The sequence below is a fragment of the Rhinoderma darwinii genome, chromosome 5 (assembly GCF_050947455.1).
Source record: "Rhinoderma darwinii isolate aRhiDar2 chromosome 5, aRhiDar2.hap1, whole genome shotgun sequence".
Taxonomy (NCBI): domain Eukaryota; kingdom Metazoa; phylum Chordata; class Amphibia; order Anura; family Rhinodermatidae; genus Rhinoderma; species Rhinoderma darwinii.
Genome location: NC_134691.1, coordinates 116,074,438 through 116,095,182, shown reverse-complemented (window position 1 = coordinate 116,095,182; position 20,745 = coordinate 116,074,438). Strand labels below are relative to the sequence as shown.

General features: G+C 36.5%; 1 protein-coding gene across 1 annotated transcript in view; it reads left to right on the top strand.

Annotated features, from left to right (window-relative positions):
* The window catches only part of PIEZO2 (piezo type mechanosensitive ion channel component 2), a 415,657-nt gene that overhangs the window by 298,697 nt on the left and 96,215 nt on the right, over positions 1 to 20,745 (top strand). The window contains exons 29-36 of the mRNA XM_075828141.1: positions 1,130 to 1,289; positions 1,781 to 1,870; positions 2,076 to 2,197; positions 3,205 to 3,276; positions 9,666 to 9,769; positions 10,933 to 11,031; positions 19,481 to 19,577; positions 20,472 to 20,537. Coding sequence (XP_075684256.1) covers positions 1,130 to 1,289; positions 1,781 to 1,870; positions 2,076 to 2,197; positions 3,205 to 3,276; positions 9,666 to 9,769; positions 10,933 to 11,031; positions 19,481 to 19,577; positions 20,472 to 20,537 — 810 coding nt within the window. The remainder of the gene's footprint in view (positions 1 to 1,129; positions 1,290 to 1,780; positions 1,871 to 2,075; positions 2,198 to 3,204; positions 3,277 to 9,665; positions 9,770 to 10,932; positions 11,032 to 19,480; positions 19,578 to 20,471; positions 20,538 to 20,745) is intronic.

Genomic DNA, 20,745 nt, shown 5'->3' with positions numbered 1-20,745 from the left:
CTACATACTACCTACATACAGGAGGCGCACATGTATAAAATGTTGACCATTTTTCTCAGGTGTTACAGCGATGATGTGGGGCAAAATGCACATATTTGGTATCATTATACATGGAAGAGTGCAGGGATTATGTTGTGAAATAAATTTGTCTTCTTAAACTAATTATGTCAAATTAAATTTAAAAAAATGAAAATTTGTATTTTCCAATTTTTTCCTTTTTTCCCTACATAAAACGTAACAAATTAAATGATAACGTTCCTGTATTGATACCACATTAAATGGTCATGGTCTTGGTACCGCATTTATCTGTGCCCCAAAAAAGTGAAAAAAGATTTAAACCAAAGTATAAAAAAAAGTATATATATTAACACTTAGAATGTAGCATTCCAAAAGGTGAAATTTAGCTGTGAACATTCAGGCATCAGAAGACCTTGGTCTTGAATGGGTTAAGGGAGAGCTCAGTGGGTTTGCGCAGGTGCAAACTTTTCCTTAGCGGGGGGAATTTTTAAGCCGAACAGAATGAAGGGATCAGTGCTTGTAATGAACTCCAGTGAGTAAAGGTCAATGTTAGAAACATGTTCAGAAGGCTGCTTTAAGGCCATATCTAATTCTCATAGGATCTAACATGGTAGTTTAACTGAGAATACATACAGTTTGCTTGGCTGCATTGGCACTGCATGTACTATACTAAAAACTTTAAATAAGAACATTTCAGTAAGATCATGTAGGATACAGTTAGGTGCTTCTAAGTTGAGTATTTTAGCATTGTGACTTATGGAATCATTATTGAAAAACTTAAGGCAATTCTAATTACCCATATCATTACACAATTGAACACCATTACTTCACTGATGGATTAACGGTATACAATTATGTAATTTTTTGTTTTTGTATTCGATTTATCTATATCCACAACACAAATAATCTCGCTTTCCTAAATACTCACGCACACTTTACTACCAATGTCTTAGAAAGTCAATTAACCTAGGATGTTTTTGAAGTGTGGGAGGAAATTGGGGTACCCAAAGGAAACATACTCCATACATCATAATCAGTTGAGATATGAAAGCAAACATTAAAGACTAAACACAAAAGACTAAACATTAATTTAGTATTTTCAATTTCTTAGCAATGGACCAGAAAACCTGTCAGTTACCAAGTGGTGAGGCTGGTATCATTTGGGACAGTATATGTTTTGCATTTCTCCTATTGCAAAGACGAGTATTCATGAGCTATTACTTCCTACATGTTGTTGCGGATATCAAATCTTCTCAGATTCTCGCATCAAGGTATGTGATAGATGTATTATTATACTATGTAAATATGAAAGTTAACTGTGTGATCAAATTATAGGCAACTGCTTTGGAGAAGAAAACCAATAATTTCTTTGTCAGTAGATAAGTGGTGAATGGTTGTGAAAGGAAGGAATTGTCAGGGTAAGCTCACACACAGCGGTTTGCACTTGTTGGAAACATTTTTTAGATAGCCCTATTAATCTAAATAGGGTTCACAGGTATCCATGCACATGATACAGAAACCACACCATGTATGGAGCAGAAATGTTTTGGAACAAATGAGCCACATGTGAACTTACCCTTAGGAAGATAGTATTTCATGTCACACATTGCCATTGGGTTTAGATTGTTTCAGTAAATTTTTTTATTATTTTTACTACTAGAAATTTGAGGATTTCGGTTCTCAACCCACAAATAATGATGTACTAATCACAATTATTTTTATGGAAAAGTGCCAACTCTGACTTTTCGTCTTCTGTCTTTAGAGGGGCAGAGCTCTTTCAAGCTACTATCGTCAAAGCTGTAAAGGCAAGACTTGAAGAAGAAAAAAAATCAATGGACCAACTAAAGAGGCAGTATGTGGACATCTATCTTTTTTTCACGCTACTTAAAGAACACCAATGTTTGAGACCTCTTCAAATAAACATACAGTGGATACAGAATATTCACAGCTATCTTTGTATATATTTTTAGCACAATTCTAAACATAATTGGTATTGATTGCTTTTACAATGTGGTGAATGTGTACTGGACATGTCATAACAATTTTCATTTTACCAGGATGGATCGCATTAAAGCAAGGCAAGAAAAATATAAAAAAGGTAAAGAAAGAATGTTAAGTCTAGTACAGGAGTCAGGGGAAGGCCATGAGATTCAGAAACATGACGAGGATGATGATGAAGGTACAGTACTTTTATACGGGAAGATTTTAACATATTGAATAACATATAATTGTGATATGTAAAATGCAAATTCAGTACATGAAATAACAAAATATTGACATATTTGCATTAAGTTTTGTGTTGTTGATATTTTGTAGATGAAGATGTTTTGTTAACATACAGGCAATTTATAATTTCAAAAGAAAAGGGGTACATTTTTTAAAAATAAAAAAAGCTTTAATTTGAGCATCACCACACCAAAAAAAATGATTCGTGTATACATGTAGATTTATGAATGCTCAATATATATTTTACATGGTCTTCATGGAGTAAGGCCATATTCTAATTTTGCTAGCCTGGACAGAAGATCTACCATTCAGGGATGACGAGAGATAAATCAGCAGCTGTAATTTTTGAGGTAGATTGCCAAAATTCCTTCACCCCCTGGAAAAATAAGCTTATGAAATCCATAGATGAAGGTACTGATACAAAATAATGCAGTATGGATCAGCAATAAAAAAAACTTCAAATGTAAACTTCATAGCATTTTGAACTTGATGGGCTTTTGCCTTTCTTCAAAACTAGTGTTATTAAAACTATGTAAGGGAAGGACATAGAATAATCATATTTGAAATGATTGATTGCACTAGTTTTGATTAAATAATCCCCACTTAATATGTAAGTTAACATTCTGATGGTAAAAATAAGGTCTCTGTTTTGAAGTGTTCTATCAATCAACCATTCAATGATACCTTCAATCAGCACATGGATTACAATTTACCTGTATACTGAAACAGGTGAACACAATAAACATGATCATCAGATGATGAAATTAGCAATCCTTATCTAGTAAGGAGAAAATATATTTATGGAAACATTGATCTTGCCAATGAAATTCTAGTATTACATACTGTATAGCTGTAATACATGTGAATGGATTGTCATCAATATATGACCTGTGTTTTGAAATGTTGAACATCTCAATAGCATTTTATTCTCAATTAATGACTTAACATATTTCATTTTAGGAGAAGCAGAAAAAGAGAAAGCCAAGGGCAAAAAAAAGCAGTGGTGGCGGCCTTGGGTTGATCACGCTTCCAGTAGGTTTTCTTGATCATTTACCAAGTATATGGATTTAGGCCTTATATCCTTGACCAGAATTGTCTGTTTATGTTATTGCATGGTTTATTCTTTGTGTCTTCACAGAAGGTTAAGGAAATTCTAGTAGGAATATGGGACAACTATTCAAACGAGTCAAAAGATTAAGCTTTATAATGTGCTAATCTTTGCTTAGCATTTTAGGCAGACCGGATTAGAATGGATTGCTCATGGAAATTATAGTCCTCACTATCAGAACATGAATGAACAGATTATTCCCTGCCTACTAGCAGTTGGTACACTTTGACAAAAAAATATATGTCTCAGGCAGGAGGTAGTTCCTCACTGTGTTGTATACTTTTGTCCCAGCGGTTGCACAAGCACTACCTGCAGAATGCTGACTGTAAATAAGACTAATGGCTGTAACCAGAGAAACCACAGATACAGGTTATTTAACTGCTAAAACACTCCAATTAGTACTAATCTCTGTGTTAACATAGCAAAACAATTGCCAAGGTTCCAGATATGTACAGGCAGCCTGGGTCTTTAGAGCGATTGTCTGTTAAGGCATATTATGCAATGTACTGGCATATGGTATGGCATACATATATTAGTACAATATAGCCTAAAAGGCAAAGTCCTAGAAAAAGACTAGAAAAAGCTTTATTTTAAGAAAGTAAACTTTATTGAATAAACATAACCAAACATTAAAAAAACATACATGTAGTAGCGATAAACATACATGTAGTTTGCTCTAAGGACACCCTATGTAACGTTTTTTTGTTGTTGTTTTTTTAACATATGTGGGCATATAAACATTTTAGGCTACATGAAACAGTATATAAAGATAAAGGTGATATAATTAAACAAAAAACACTAACAAATTGACTATCCAATGATTTATTTAACACAAAATATACAGATATGCTATTTCCTTCTGTGGAAAAAACTAAGTACACCCTTGGCTCTAATTCAGTGTATTGTCCCTTTAGCAGAAACAACCCCCAACAGGCCTTTATTTTTTTTTATAACTGTCTACCAGTCTATGACATTGACTGGTTGAAATTTGTTCCCACTCTTCCATGGAGCTATGTAATGTTTGAGGGGTTTCTCGTATTAACGGACTGTTTTGAATCCCCCCACAACATATTGATGCAATATAAATACAGGCTTTGACTTGTCCATTCAAGAACCTTCCATTTCTATTTTATTTCAGCCATTACTTGGTGGAATTACTGGTATGTTGGGGTTCACTGTCATGCTGCAAGGTCAACTTTTGGCTTAGCTTAAGTCTTCTGACAGATGGTCTCGCATCCTCAAGAATCCTTTGCTAAAAAAATTATTAATATTAAAATCTATGAAATTGAGCTGATGCACCAAAGCAGCCCCAAACCATAACATTTCCTGCACCATACTGTACAGTTGGTATCAGGTTTTTCTGGTGAAATGCTGTTTTTGGTTTTCGATAAAGATGCCTTCTGGTTTTCAGACCAAATAACTCTTGCCTTGTCTGTCTAGGGAACATTGTTTTAGAAGTTCCATTGTTTGCCTTGTTTTTTTTTTTTTTGTCAAACTAAGTTGGCAGTTGTTTAAAATCTTCCCCACTTATACATGATCTTCATTACAGTGGTATCATTTATGTCCAATTGCTTTGCAATCTCATTAAATCTCTTTCCAGACTTCTATGCATCTATAACCTCCTTTCTGAAGGCCTCAGGGAGCTCTTTGGATCCAGGCATGGGGATACAACATGTTTCAGCAACATAAAGCAAACCAAACTAGAGTTTACTTGCATTTTGGGGGCGTTTTTTATTTAGTTATTTATTTATTTTCCTGACATCTTTTTTAAGAGATACACCCCATAGCTAGAGCATGCTGGTTTTTTTTTGTTTTTTTTAAATAAAAATTACACTGTCCTCAAAAACACTAAAAAAAATGGCACAAATGTATGTAGTCATTTTTATACTTCACTATAAACTTTTATGTAAAATTTAAACCCTTCAAGAAACACTGTTAAAAATACCACTAAAATCGCTGCCAGTTGCTCATTGTGAAACCAACCTGTTAGTGATAAATTTAAGGGTGTACTTACACAGAAAGAAATGGCATATCTGTGAATGTTTTGCTTCATAAATGATTGCATAGTCAATTTGTTCGTGTTTTTTGTTCAATTACATCACCTTTTTCTGTATACTCTGTTTGAAGGATATCAAATTATGTCTACAGATGTTAAAAAAGCAAAAAAGTTTACATGGTGCATCTTGACTTTTTCAAGTGACTGTATTTGGTATTATCAATAGCTGTTTTCTGCGTTTCCCTCAAAGTTTTAAATTCTGAAAATGAAATGCTATTGTGTAAAAAGTCTACAACTCATCCTTTGCAAAACAAAGCCTCAAACAGCTACGTCACAAAAAGGATAATACCATTATGATTGTAAGAATGTGGGGAGGCAAAAAATGTAAAAATGTAAATGTAAAAATGTAACCAAACATAAGAGAAGAAGCATATTATCAAGTAGTGCAAACCCAATACAATTTGATGAAAACATTTTTACAAATATTATAATATTTGATACAAAAAAAGTTGAAAACATCTAAAAAAAAACACAAAAAGCAAATGCCTGTAATGTAATACAAGAGAAACTAAAGCAAAAAAATATCTATAATAAGATGTAACATGAAACCTGGGTCTGCAGATATTACACTCAATACACACTATGTCTGTTATGTTGATTTGGACTGGACTGTAGAACCTAGTCCATAATACATTATTAAGACATCAAAGTCAAATAAACCTAAATTATGTCTGTAAAGGAGCGACATATAAAAATAAAAATCAGCAATGTGACCATTTGAAAGCCAAGAAAAAAATACAGAGAGTAAAGGAGCAAAGAAAGACAGAAAAACATTTTGTGTATGGCACAAATAATCACAAAGAATGTATAAAGGTATAAATGACCCAAGAAGGCTGTGGCATGGAACCTGCCCCACACGTGTCGCTGCCTCATAGTGCAGCTTCATCAGGTGTAAAGAGCAAGTTCGCAATGTAAAAATGTAAATCTTGCTTAAAGGTTCACTGTCATTTAAAAAGCTTCTGAAATGTCTTGGGCTAATTGGTAGGGGTCTGGAAGGTAAGATCCCCACCAATCCCTCCCATCGGCTCTCTTCAAAGAGTTGTGTACTGGTTGTAGAATATTTCCCTTACACCGCTCTCCAAGTGAGCTAAGAATTACATTCATGAATTTTGTTTATCATCTTAACATACCTGACCAAGTATGTGGAGTCACAAACAAACCATGCCAAGTCATCGTCTATTCTGATTTACATAACAGTATTGTTGAAGAGACCTGTCTTTTTTGTAAATTGTGAAGATGGCCTATATTTTCCGACATTTAAGAAATGTTATGATTAAGGTGTTTCTTGGCCTTACCTTGTCTACTTAAAGTAGAACTTCACCTGCAGCCTGGAAACTCAGCCCTAAAGATTTTACCTTACCTGCAGACAAAACTTCCTCTTGGCTCTCAACCCTGTGGTCCTCCTGAGAACAGGAAGTGACAGGATACCGTTTTGTAAAACATTATTTCTGCTCCTTGTTACTGCCTGCTGGCAACCTAGGCAGCAGGAGAAACTTAGCTATTGGGTGTATTTCTACTTTAATTACAAAATACTGGAAAATTATATTACTGGAGAACTTGGAAAATATAGGCCAGATCATTAAAATGTCCATTTGACTGCCTATAGACACACTATAGAAAACGTGCTTTATATATTGTTGTTTGGCAATCAACGTTTTTTTTTTGTGTGTATGAACTATGTAGTACAAACATGGCATAGATTATTGCAATTACATGTTTTTTTTACAAATTAAATATGTGCATCCAAAGTAAATGTAAACGATATATAAAAATATGCCATGGTAATATTATATGTCATATTTCTACTGCACATAGTCCATAAAACTGAAGAGGTCTCTCTGAAATATATTATTAAGGGTCATATTCAAGAATATTCTACACATTAGAAACACTGACATGGTGAATATGACTCTTATTAATATATCATTTATTTGTAGTGTGAGTAAATAGTATCTACTAACTCTGCAATGGGTTTGTATCATTAACACTAACATTTGGGTATAGACAGTTGGGCTCAGTTCATTTGGGCTCAGTTCATTTTGGCTTTGGATATTTGGACACTATTGCTTTAGGGTCATAAAAACCAGTGTAGATTATTCCTATCTCTAGTTCCCTTACCAGTCTGCATACAAAAACCCTTACTTATTTTCCAGATTTTAAATCTAATCTCTAGTAACCAAACCTAAACTGTGCCTTACATCACACTCTGTTCCTACCCTAACTGACATTATTGATGCTAGAACCTAAAGAAACTGGTGCCTAAATGATCCTGTGCTTCAATGTGATTGCCCAAATGAATTGCTTCCTTCTGCAACATCTCCCTTCTCATTTTGCTCTTATTATTACAACATATTTAAACATCTACACAAAAAAATGCATCCCCACTTATAGTATGTTATATAAACAATAATGAGTGAGCACGATTTGTTAGACAATACTTATCTAATGACTTAAAGGGGTATTACCATCTTAGACATAGGATATGCCATAAATTAGGAGGTGGGGTCCCAGAGCTGAGACCCGCATCTATCTTGAGAACAGAGATTCCTCACTGCCTGGTGAAACATCTGGTGGCCGCCAAATCAAGGTGGAAACTCATAGTGGAGAGGTGGCCAGGCTTATGGAAACAGCCGAGCTCGCAGTGCTACACTGTTTATGTAGCTTCCATAGAAGTAACTGGCAGTTATGGAAACATCGTAGCACAGCAAACTATGCTGTTTCTGTAACTCCCAAGTTCCAGAAACAGAGCAGCTCACTGTGTTATGCTGTTTCCGTTTCTCCCATTCACTGCTATAGTTACGGCATTCTGGAAACAGTGTAGCACAGCGAGCTCTGCAGTTTCTGTAATACTGTCCACCTGCCCACTAATTCTCCGCCAGGATATGCCATAAATTTCTAAGATGGAATTGCTGCTTTAAATTCATAAGGTTTACACCAGAATACAATATTTGAATCTATTTTAATTATTTTCATAGCCAGTCAAAGGCCTGTTCACATATGTCCTACCTTCCAGTCTCTTTTACCTCCAAGGTAGTACAAAAATGCCAAAGGGAAACTGATGACCAAACTGATCCCACAGTTTTGTGCCTGGTGGCATCGGTTGTGACGCGGGATATCTTCCCGAGCTAGATAGAGAAACTATTCATACCACATTTCTCTGTCTTAGTTATCCTTTCTAAAACAAGCTTTATGGTTTGATGAAACATATAACTAATATTTGTAGCGGGTCAGTTAAACAAAAGCTGGTACTGTTAATACATGCACACATACAGTAAGGCTGTGTGCAATATTTATTTTAGTACTTACCAGAAGTCTTCAAGAAATTACACATAGAACATGCTGTACATAATTTTGTTTATGAATTTTTAACATCAGCGTCCAACAACTTGGTGTAAATACACCACAGAAAAATACAGTACTCAATGCACTCCCAGACATGGATATATCAAATAAATAATTTTCATTTCATGCATCTTAGGTTTTTCATCTCATCTATATTACTCTGTTATTCGTTATTAGTTAACATACTATTATAAACACAATTTCAATCAAGCGTTGTTATATCCTAATCATACACAAAGAAACACGCACACAAACATGACTTGCTGCTATTCCATATATATATAGTAGGTCATTTTCTGTTGAATTATTAACAAATAATAAGGGCAAAATGTTCATTTCTCATGAGTTTCTTTCAATGATTGTTATCGGTGTAAAGCTTAAATCCACACATTACTTTAGTAGTTGTACAGTATTTGTACATAGAAAGTAATGAAGTGGCTGCTGTTGGATAATGCTGACCATCTTTCATTTTGCCGTCTTTGTGCTTTCTTAGGCTTGGTGAAACAATAGTCAATGAAAAAATAAGGGTTCTGCTCAAGGATATAAGACATAGGTTAATTAATATACTTACTGACATGGAGGCAAAAAGATCTTTCCTTATTTACAGGCACTAATCCGACTTTTAGACATTCCGATCTTAACACTTTTAGCTTATAGAGACATACCTTGTATCCTAGTTTATTCATGTTCGCTATTTATAAGTTGATGATTTGTCTTTTGTGAGGGCTTTGACAGTTGCAATAAATGTTTTAATTGTAGTAAAGCCAAATATTGATGTACTTGTCAAAGTTTGTGGTATACTTTACCAACCAAGTGCACTTTTAGTGGTAAGATCTAACTAACAATAATATTGGTGGTGGTAGTCAAATGATTAGTAGATGTTCTAGAAGTGAGTAACTGCTTTATTTTACTTAGTGGTCAGAAGCGGTGATTATTATTTATTTGAGACGGACAGTGAAGAAGAAGAAGAAGATGAAACTAAGGATGAGGATGAGCTCAGAAGAAAATCTGCTTTTCAGGTAGGTTTTGATGGGACAGAAAGTTGTCTTGTGCACGACAGACACAAGACTGTCAAGACAAGTTTGATCAGATCGATGTTTTTTACTGTCTATTATGTGTATAATACTGCAATGAACGCTTGGTTTCATTCAGTTTCAATGCTGCTTGCCTATAGCATTGACAATCCCCTTTGTTGTGGGAAAGGTGTTTTCCATGTGTCTGTCTTCACTTTTAATAAGAGGGTCCTGAAAAATAAAATTTGACCTAGAGCTTTATTTTTCAATAGCACAAGTGAAAAGTGAAGAAGCAAATCTTGGCATTGCTTACTGTTGCTTGAAAGCTTTTGTTTAAATTAATTGCTCTACTTACCTTTGACCTGATTCTTTTTCAGCTTTTTATTATAAATATATGGTAATGTTTTGCTTAGTAAAATAATAAGACATTGTTATTTCAGGGTTCTGTAAAGCCCTAGTTGTTTGTTAATCAAATGCACAGTTGTTGTCAAAACTATGTCATATTTTCATTGATTATTCTTATGCACAATATCATAAAATGTGCTCTCTCTCTCTCTCTCTCTCTCTCTAGCCATATTATTGCATTATTATATTATATTACATTATGATTATTGTATAATATTGCAATATAACATTTAACTTCCATCTTGTTCGATGATGGCTAATGTAGGATGAATCAAAAATGATAGTATGCTTCAATTATGAAGTTGGTGCATTATACATCTGTATATTTCTCCACAAAATATATTAAGCCCAACATTGGCTGCATCTATACAGTACTTTTGAGTATATCCATCGAGTATACAAGTATATTCATTGTATCGGTCAGGCAAGAACTGAATACATCAAGACTATGGTGTTGTAAATTCTAACAAACTAACTGTAATGTATAGTGGCTATTACTAATCTTGGCCATGCATGATGGGGTTTAGAAAATTAAACCACATATAACCTGTGTGTTCATTTATGTAATGGTGTGATATAATAAACTGTATTTTATGGTATCTACTTAATTAGCCACAATAGTGCCTGGTTACTAAACACCCATGGGCTGTCTTGATTCAAGATCAGTTTGTAACTTTGTTAATGTGCATTACTGTATGTTTACACTATAGTCATTGTATATTCACTGTTTCATACTAATTCCTATTGCTTTGTCCTTCTTTTAGAGAGCTATTGGAAAGTTTGCTTCAGCCATTTTAGCCTTGCCAAAGTCTGTCATTAAACTGCCTAAAACAATCCTTCAGTATTTAATCAGAGCTGCAAAGGTATTCATCAGGAATTTAAATAGTGTGTGCAAAGTGTGTTAGTAGGGGTAGTGCCTTAATAAACTGTACCCTCCCAAAATGCCTCTTCTGCATTTCCTGCTCCTCCAATGTGTGGGCACATGTGTAATCAGTACCCAGAATCAGAATATTGGTCAACCTTAAAACTCCAGTTAACCATTTCAAAAAACAGAAAAATTGTATATGCCCAACACTAAATTCTATTTGGTCTTCATGGAAATGCAAATGCAGGCATTGTTATCTTTCCATGACATTCCTGTTACTGTTATTGAAAGGTAAAATCCAAGTGCATGTACCAGTAGAGGTGGAAGTTAGAACAGTATTTTCTTCCTTTTATTTATTTTTTTCTCAGGAAGCTGTTAAGAATTCCCAATAGCCAAATGGTTTAGAATGTATAAATGTTGGTTTCATTTTAAATAGTGCTGGTTAGGTTATGTAAAAAGCATCTTATCCACTTTTCTGATGCTTTTAGAGAAAAGTTTCCTACTTCCTGAGACCATTTGCCATCTCCATGTCTCCTTTGGTCTTATTGATATAATGTGCTACAATCCACAACAACAAAACTTTAAATTAGGGTCGTTTAAACACATTGGTGGGCTCAATGCAGGGATGTCATATGTGCCACACCTACTGGCAAGAGGTAAAATATTGCCCTCATCGTGTCCTGAAACCATATAACCACCTCATAGTGCCTCCCCACACAGTATAATTCCCCCATAGTGCCTCCCCACACAGTATCATGCTCTCATAGTGCTTTCTTGCACAGTTTCATGCCCATATAGTGCCCACACACAGTATATAATGCCACCACACAGTATAATGCTTTATATTGCCCCAAACACAGGGTATAATGACCTCATAGTGCCTCCTAAAATGAATAAAATTAATACTCACATAGCCCCGTTCCCACAACAAATGGAGGAGATCCCTCTGCAGGTCTCCTCCAGTCTGTGCTGTGTGTGGCTCCATGCAGATAAGCACGCTGACTTAACTGCATCGTGCCTGTCTGTACCACGTTGCTCACGGCAGTCATCACAGGATGAGTGGTTGTGCGGGAAGCTGATGACTAGCTGCTCTCCCATAGTTATCAACTGTATCGACGCCCTGAGGACAAGTGCACTATTTTCCCTATGGTTAAAGCGTCCATGCTTTAAATAACCCCAGTACGTTTATAAATAGATGTCTTAAATCCAGTGGCGTAACTACCGCTATAGCAGCCGTAGCCGGCACGGGCCCCCACCATGGCCAGAGGCTCCGCTAGCAGCCGCTATGGCTGCTACAGCGCGACGCCACTGAACACTATGGCAGAGCAGGGTGGTATCTCCCCGCTCTGCCATTAAACAAAAGACATGTATCCCCTATCCACAGGATAGGGGATACATGTGTGATCGCTGGCATTGATAGGGAGAACAGGGGACTGAAAGTCCCCTGAAGTTCTCCATCACAAACATCGGACTTCCGGGGTCTGTGTCGGCAGCTCCGTAGAAATGAATGGAGCGCCGGTCGCGCTTGTGCGCTTGCGTGACCAGTGCTCCTTTCATTTTTCTTGAGCTGCGCAGACGCCGGAAGTCAGAGGCTAGTCATGGAGAACTTCGGGGGACTTTCGGTCCCCCGTTCTCCCTATCGCTGACAGCGATCACACATGTATCCCCTCTCCTGTGGAGAGGGGATACATGTCTTTTGTCTTTTCACACTGTAGGTCGCATTTTTTTGGGGGGTTGGGGACGCTGTATGGTGTTCCCTACAGGGGGGGCTGTATAGCGTTCCCTATGGGGGGGCTGTATGGCGTTCCCTACGGGGGGCTGTATGGCGTTCCCTACAGGGGGGGCTGTATAGCGTTCCCTACAGGGGGGGCTGTATGGCGTTCCCTACAGGGGGTGCTGTATGGCGTTCCCTACAGGGGGGGGCTGTATGGCATTCCCTACATGGGGGGGGGCTGTATTGCGTTCCCTACAGGGAGGGCTGTATGGCGTTCCCTACAGGGGGGGCTGTATGGCATTTCCTACAGGGGGGGCTGTGAGGCGTTCCCTACATTGGAAGGCTGTATGGCGTTCCCTACAGGGGGGGCTGTATGGCGTTCCCTACAGACCCCCTGTAGATAACGCCATACAGACCCCCTGTAGATAACGCCATACAGTCCCCCCTGTAGATAACGCCATACAGTCCCCACTGTGGATAACGCCATACAGTCCCCCCTGTAGATAACGCCATACAGTCGCCCCTGTGAATAACGCGATACAGTCCCCCTGTAGATAACGCCATACAGTCCCCCTTGTAGATAACGCCATACAGTCGCCCCTGTAGATAACGCCATACAGTCCCCCCTGTAGATAACGCCATACAGTCCCCCCTGTAGATAACGCCTTACAGCCCCCCTGTAGATAACGCCATACAGCCCCCTATAGATAACACCATACAGCCCCCCTGTAGATAACGCCATACAGCCTCCCTGTAGATAACGCCATACAGCCCCCTCTGTAGATATCTACAAAGGGGGCTGTATGGCGTTATCTACAGAGGGGGCTGTATGGCGTTATCTACAGGAGGGACTGTATGGCGCTATCTACAGAGGGGGCTGTATGGCGTTATCTACAGAGGGGGCTGTATGGCGCTATCTACAGAGGGGACTGTATGGCGCTATCTACAGAGGGGGCTGTATGGCGCTATCTACAGAGGGGGTCTGTATGGCGCTATCTACAGGGGGGGCTGTAAAAAAGGCACTATCTACGAGGGGGGGGTTGTGTGACACCCAAAGTTTGCTATGGGGCCCAGTCTTTCCTAGTTACGCACCAGCTTAAATCATTCATATGTTGACTAGGGATATGTTCACATCTGCATCGGAGGCTCCGTTAGGGTTTGCCGAAGTCTACCGGATACAATAGCGTAGAGCGCTAAAATCACGGACACCTCGACGGAAAGCCGTCGGAACCTGTTAAAGTCAATGGGTTCCGTCGGCAACCGGCGGTCTCCGTTGTGCAATGGCACCGTTGGTTCCGTTATTCCCTTGTTTTGCTCCTCCAACGGGGCAGAACAACAGAGTTGTGAACAGAGCCTAAGCTGCTTTTTAAACTAGAAAAGATAACTGTTTCATAAATATTTTGTTTAAAATGCGCAAACCAGTATTGCATACAACATATCCTTTATCTCGTCATAGTACCTTGGCTTTTAAACACCCACGCTATCAGCTTTGTTAAAACAGCCAATTACTATACAGTATTTGCAGAAAATGCTGCCCTTAATCCCAAACTCTAGCCTAACCCATACAGGAATGCTAATGTTTAAGAAAAAAACGTTGTACATTTCTGGAAAAAGTTTTCCATTTTGAGGACCACAATACATAGATATCCTGCAGAGGTCAAGACCATTTGGTAGACCTTATATTCACAACTCTTTAATATAATGTTACTTAGGAAGGCAGAGTTGTGTAATGGAGCAGGGTTTTCAACTACTTTGTCGCAGACATTTACGGTGCTAGAATCCTGCCATTGAGGACCAATGCTATAGCGATGACGCGTGTACATGAGCTATGCCCACGCCATCACCTGCAAGTGGACGGCTGTGTTTGGCAACCGGCCGCCCAATGCAACCAATGAGATTGGGGGACGATGTTTAAATATGGCCACCAGGGACCTAAGAAAAGCCCCTATGCGCCTCAGTATACATTCTAACGAGACTGAGAACTACACACCGGGCAGATTAAATATTTATCCGCGCCTTGTCCAATAAGCTGCTCTACCAACCATTAGATGACCTGAGTTAACCTCCACACTCATCTATTGCAGTCAACCTGGGAGAAGTAATTACTTTAGTGGTGAGCATATCCTGAATTACAAGGGCTCATGACTATTACATATCTACTAGGCAGAGATAAGGCAGGAAAATGTTACTGTATGTTCCAATTTCAGCGCCAAACCTTATTGGATCCCTAATAATGTTGACAGTACATTATCAGTACAGCTCTTGATTCATTAACTACTTTCCCCTAGATGCATTCTGGGCCTTAAGGACCAAGCTATTTTTTTTTTTCATTTTTACCGCATTCTAAAAGCCATACATTTTCTATTTTTCCATTGACATAGCCATTTGAGGGCTTATTTTTTCCGGGATGAGTTGTATTTTTAAATGGCCGTATTTTGGGGTACATATAATGTATTGTATAACTTTTAGTAATTTCTGCCATGTTATTTTTTGGTTATAGTTTTTTCGAGATGCACCGTTGCTGTACAAATAACATGATAACTTTGTTCTACGGGTCATTTGAGTACGATGATAACAAATATGAATAGGTGTATTTATGTTTTACTACTTTTGCACAATAAAAAAGTATATTAAAAAAAAAATTGTTTTGTGTTGTCGCTCTTAAAGATCCATATCATTTTTATTTTTCTGTCGATGTAGCTGTAGGAGCTGCATTTTTTGCTGGATGACTTATTGCTTTTATTGGTACCATTTTGTGGTACATATACGACTTTTCAGTTGCTTTTTATTCGTCTTATGTGAGGCGGGATAAATATAAAACAGCAATTCTAGCATTGTTTTTTTTTTAGGACTTTTACCGTTTGGGATAAATAAGGCGACAATTTTATAGTTCGGGTCTTTACAGATGTGGCAATACTAATTATGTGTACTTTTAATTACTTTTTTTTCCATATATATATATATATATATATATATATATATATATATATATATTATATATATATATATATATATATATATATATATATATATATATATATAAAGCATTTAGCAAGGGAATAATGTACATTTAAAAAAAAAATAATTACTTGGGATTTTCCTTTTTTACTTTGTTGAACTTTTATTTAAAATATTTATTGGTCTCACAAAGGGAGTTGAAGATGCAGTTATTTGATCGCTTACATAATACACTGTAGTACTTATGTAGTACAGGGTATTATGCCTGTGAATATTAAACTGAGAGGCACCCTATTAAGCCCAGCCTCTGGCAGGGCCTAACAGGAGTGCAAAGATGGCAGATGGAAACCCATAGGCACAATTGTGTCACTTACCGAGAGTGAAAACCACAATGATGCCAGAGTTGCTCTTGACCGCGGCATCTAAGGGGTTAAATAACCAGGATTGGAGGTTCCTCCGATTCCAGCTGTTAGAGCAGGAGCTTGACTTTCATAAGATATTCGAGCTCCTACTCCAGCCCGCACAGGACACCAGTGCAGCACTTAGACTAGTGCGATCCAGCCTATTGCCCTTAACAACTGCTGTAGGAAGATGTATAAGGAGTTTTTAAGGGTTTCAACTGCACTTCTGAATGAGAAGGAATACTGATACTCCTTTACTCTTCTCTAGACACAGCTGACTTTTGCTTCTCTTAAATACTAGGAGATATAAACTGTATGTGCCTCCATCCAATTTATTACTACAATTGTGTAGGTATCCCAAGAACTGCCGTTTGGTCATCTGTGCAGGGCCTAACAAGAGTGCAAAGATGGCAGATCTAGGGTTCTTCATTAGACCCCTGGCTGGCATGGAAACCCGTAGGCACGATTTTGTCGCGGGGACGCTAATTCGCTTACAGAGAGTGGAAACCACAATGATGCCACAGTTGCTCTTGACCGCGGCATCTAAGGGCTCTAATTGTGTAGGTAAACCTGCCGTTTGGTCATCTGTGCAGTTCAGAGCTACACCATTTACTTTGCACTTATAATCATAGAGTCAGGTAATTCATGGCAGCAGATGTCAGTGTTATTTTATCTTTATTTGTGTAATCAAGGCAAAAACAGGCTTGAAAAGTACCTATGTGGTCTAAATGTCACCTGATTTTGGTGTTTTGGCTTAATTGGACCAATGATATTTCTGTGACATCTGCTGCGCAATGCATTACTAGTTATGACAGATAAAGCGAAGAATTTTTTTTTGTGTACTTAAATATACATATATGTATATATCACTTAAAATATCATGATGGTTAGAAATTTTCATTAAAATGTTCTAGTCATTTATATGTAGGGAAATGCTTCCAATATTTGTGTCTGGTAACTGAGTAACAGATATTGTTTTGCTAAATCAGTTTAACATATTAACTCCAGCTTCCCTGAGAACCAGGTGTGTTTATGTTGTCATTTGCATGTGTGTTAGCTGTTGCTTGTACTAATGCATGACCACGTAAGTTCAGTATTTGGCTTTTTATGTTACCGTGCATGCTGCTTCAAATTATGCAATGCCATTTAACCCGATTTCATTTGTTAGAACAAATGATAATCTATTATAGAATGTGTAATATGGTGTACTTGATGTCAATTATAACAAATGACTATGTTCGTAAAAGACAATGACAAAGACAACATGTTTTGATTGTTTTTGTCTATTTTTCACGTTACAACTTCTTCTCATTTTGTCCCCATGAGCATTCAGGTAGTTGACTTTGTGTAAATGTAGTTTTATTTACTATAATTTCTATCAGTAAATTTTGAATGGGACACTATCAGCCAAAATTGTTTACAAAGAAAGTCATATTTTTTTTTCCTGTGACCAGCACTTTTCCAAATGTAATAATACACTGCTTAACAGTTGCCTTGTTTTAATTGGATACCCTGGCAGGTTTATAAAGGATATTGGAAAATATTAAGTGTAGTTGACAAATGTAACAAACAAGAATCTGCTTTTATTTTACAACCTTCTTTAGAAAAATGTAATCTGACTTTAGGGGCAACAACATTACACTAGTTTGATAAATATTCCAATTATTGTTTGCAGCAGGGTTTTCTAATCAATTGATCGGGAGATTCACCCAGGGAGTCAGACATAACTAGACATTTTGACAATGATTTTATTGAAGTTGGAAGAATAACCAGCTGTGCTAAAAAATATAAACAAGATGATTTCTGTAAGCAGATCCATTTGGGCTGTCCTTTGCCACCACAATGAAATGATTTTGTTCTGACTGAAGTGATCCAGCCACTCTGATAACTTGTCCAATTCTTCTTATAATGTGCCAAAACTGAACAAATATACTATACTGTAGAGACACATGTGACCTGTTGATAAAAGATCAAAAAGAACGTTAGATGCATTTTCATTTCTTATTCTCAACTTAATCTTCTCAATATTTTTTGGACATTTTTTAATTTCACAATGCACCAGAAGTCATAGAGTCAGACTTGGAATACCTCTCTGTTTCCTCATCTTGTATTTTAACAGTACATTTTAACTGTTTCCCACCACAATAGTACTGTTATGTAAGATGCATAAAAAACCTCATATATGCAATACATTGTCATACATTTCATTTTGATACATGTGGATTTTTTAATTACTGTTCAAAAAAATAAACCCACTGGGTGAATCATTAGCCATTGCTTTTCATATATATGGTACCATTAAACTATGTACCTCTCGTATGTTTTTCAAAAAATTTGTAATAAAGATAGTATAGGCAGATAAAACCAGTAGCAAATGTATTATTAGTACAGATAGAAAATCTAAGTACAAAACACTCATAGTCATATAAAAATTACCATTAACATGGACAATTTAAATTAAAGTGAACCTCTCATCTCTCCAGACTTGTTTGTTTTAGTTGATACTTATATTCCTTATGAATAAGAATTCTGGAGCATCTTTTCTTGAAACTCTGTGCTGTGCTGCACTTCTGAAACTCCTCCTGGAAACGGATGAATAAATTGACAACTGGGTGTTACCAAGTTTATTGTCAGTGAGGCATGTCCTTACAGATGATGACACTGTCCAATTTGTAGTTACAGTGTCAGACTGCATAGAGACACACCCTATTGACAAGGGGAATGATAACACTCAATTGTCATTTTTTTCATACATTTCCAGGAGAAATAATAGAGGAAGAACACAAGAATTCTAAAAAAAAAGATGCTCCATTGTCGTTTCATGATAAATACAAATATTTCTAAAAGTTTATGTTAACACATCAAACATGCAGATTTAAGCAACACGGTGATAACATAGTTCAATTCCTGTTGACTGCTTTCATTCATAGAGTGCAGTGCAACAACCCAATAGAATATAAGAAAGCTGTAGCACAATTTTTTCAGGAATCAGAAATTTATTGCAATCAATATGCATATGTGAAGCAATAAATTACTGATTCTTGAAGAAATTGATGTTCTGTGGCTTTCTATTTTCCCATAAAAAAGGTCAGCATATGTTTTAAACTGGTAATTGCTGCTATTTTAAGTAATTGTATTTCTTATTTTTGCCCAACCGGAAAAAAAAAAGAAAAGAAAAGAAATACATTTGGCAATAAAAATGATTTGGGCCTTTTTTAATAGCTCCAATATTATACATTTACTGATATATTATATATGAGCAAGCAGTTAAATATAAATATTTGCAGAAACAATCTATTTATCTCCCTATCTATCTATCATATAATATATAGTATATCTGTAGTTTTCACTGGAAAAAAATTTATTTCGTTTAGTTTATCTACCAAGCCTGGATCACTAATCCCAAAACTGCCCTGAGACAAAGACGCAAGGAAAGCAAAGAAGAAAAGGAAAGAGAAATGAGACGGAAAGGTAATGCAAAAGGTATTAAACTACACTAAGCAACATATTCACAAAATTCTCAAGATATTTAAAGATTCTTAAATTGATGTCTAGATTTTGAGTAAGGCTTCATTTACATGTGTAATAGATCTTAAATACTGAGCTAGTGTTCTATTATTTGAGCAAGTCAGCAGGCTCGATTGCCATTATATACATCTGTATCCATTATAGTTGTATTAATGTTTTCTTTTTATCTACGATCTGCTGCCAAAATACTAAACCCCATAAAGTGAAACTAGTATGTCTCCCAAATCTAAACGTTGGATAAATAAGTTAAATAAAAATTGTTAGAGGTCATTTAGGTTGAGGATCTCTCTTACTACATAGCCTGTCACGTATATGAAAATAAATGTCCCTACAGCCTCCCGCCTGCTTTTACCTGTTTATGTATTCCCGCAGTGTTTATTTCACATGTACCCTTTATAATGTTCTTTAGAACTCATTGTTATGTATACTAAAAATGTTGCATGTTGCAGGTGGCATTCAATTTCATATTTTCATTGATGTATTAAATAAAAAATAAAAATTGACTACCAGCCTTACAAACAACTATCTCCCACATTTTGAAATCTTATGTATGATATTCATGAAAAAACCTTGCATAATTCAATTACTATATACATATCTTATAACAGAGGCTGTTTTAGCACATTCTGATTTGCATAAAATAGATAATGGTATAACACATCAATAAATATCATTCATATCAGTTGACTCCTCTACAAGTCTTTAAGGTGGCAGTGCTTGTTCCTCCATGTCACATACTAGCACGGTATGGTAATCCATAATGTTATCATACTGTACATCAGATGGAAAAGAAAAAAATAAATAAACAAATTCAGTTTAATTTGTTCTAATTTCCAGGTCACGTTATTATAGATTGTGATGAGAAAGAAGAAGAACAAGGAAAAAAGAAGTCAGATGGTCCAGGTATTATGACTTGTCTTTTGACTATGAAATACTATTTACTTAAATTTGTTTAGTGTTTCACTGCCTATGTGTATCCTTTATAGTATAGTTTTCAGCATATATTAGCAAATCATTTTAAGGCAATTGAAAATTGTGAAGAAGTAGGAATACTACTATATCTCTAGAACTAAAGATTGCAGTTTCATTCATTGGGATGAGCAATGTGGCT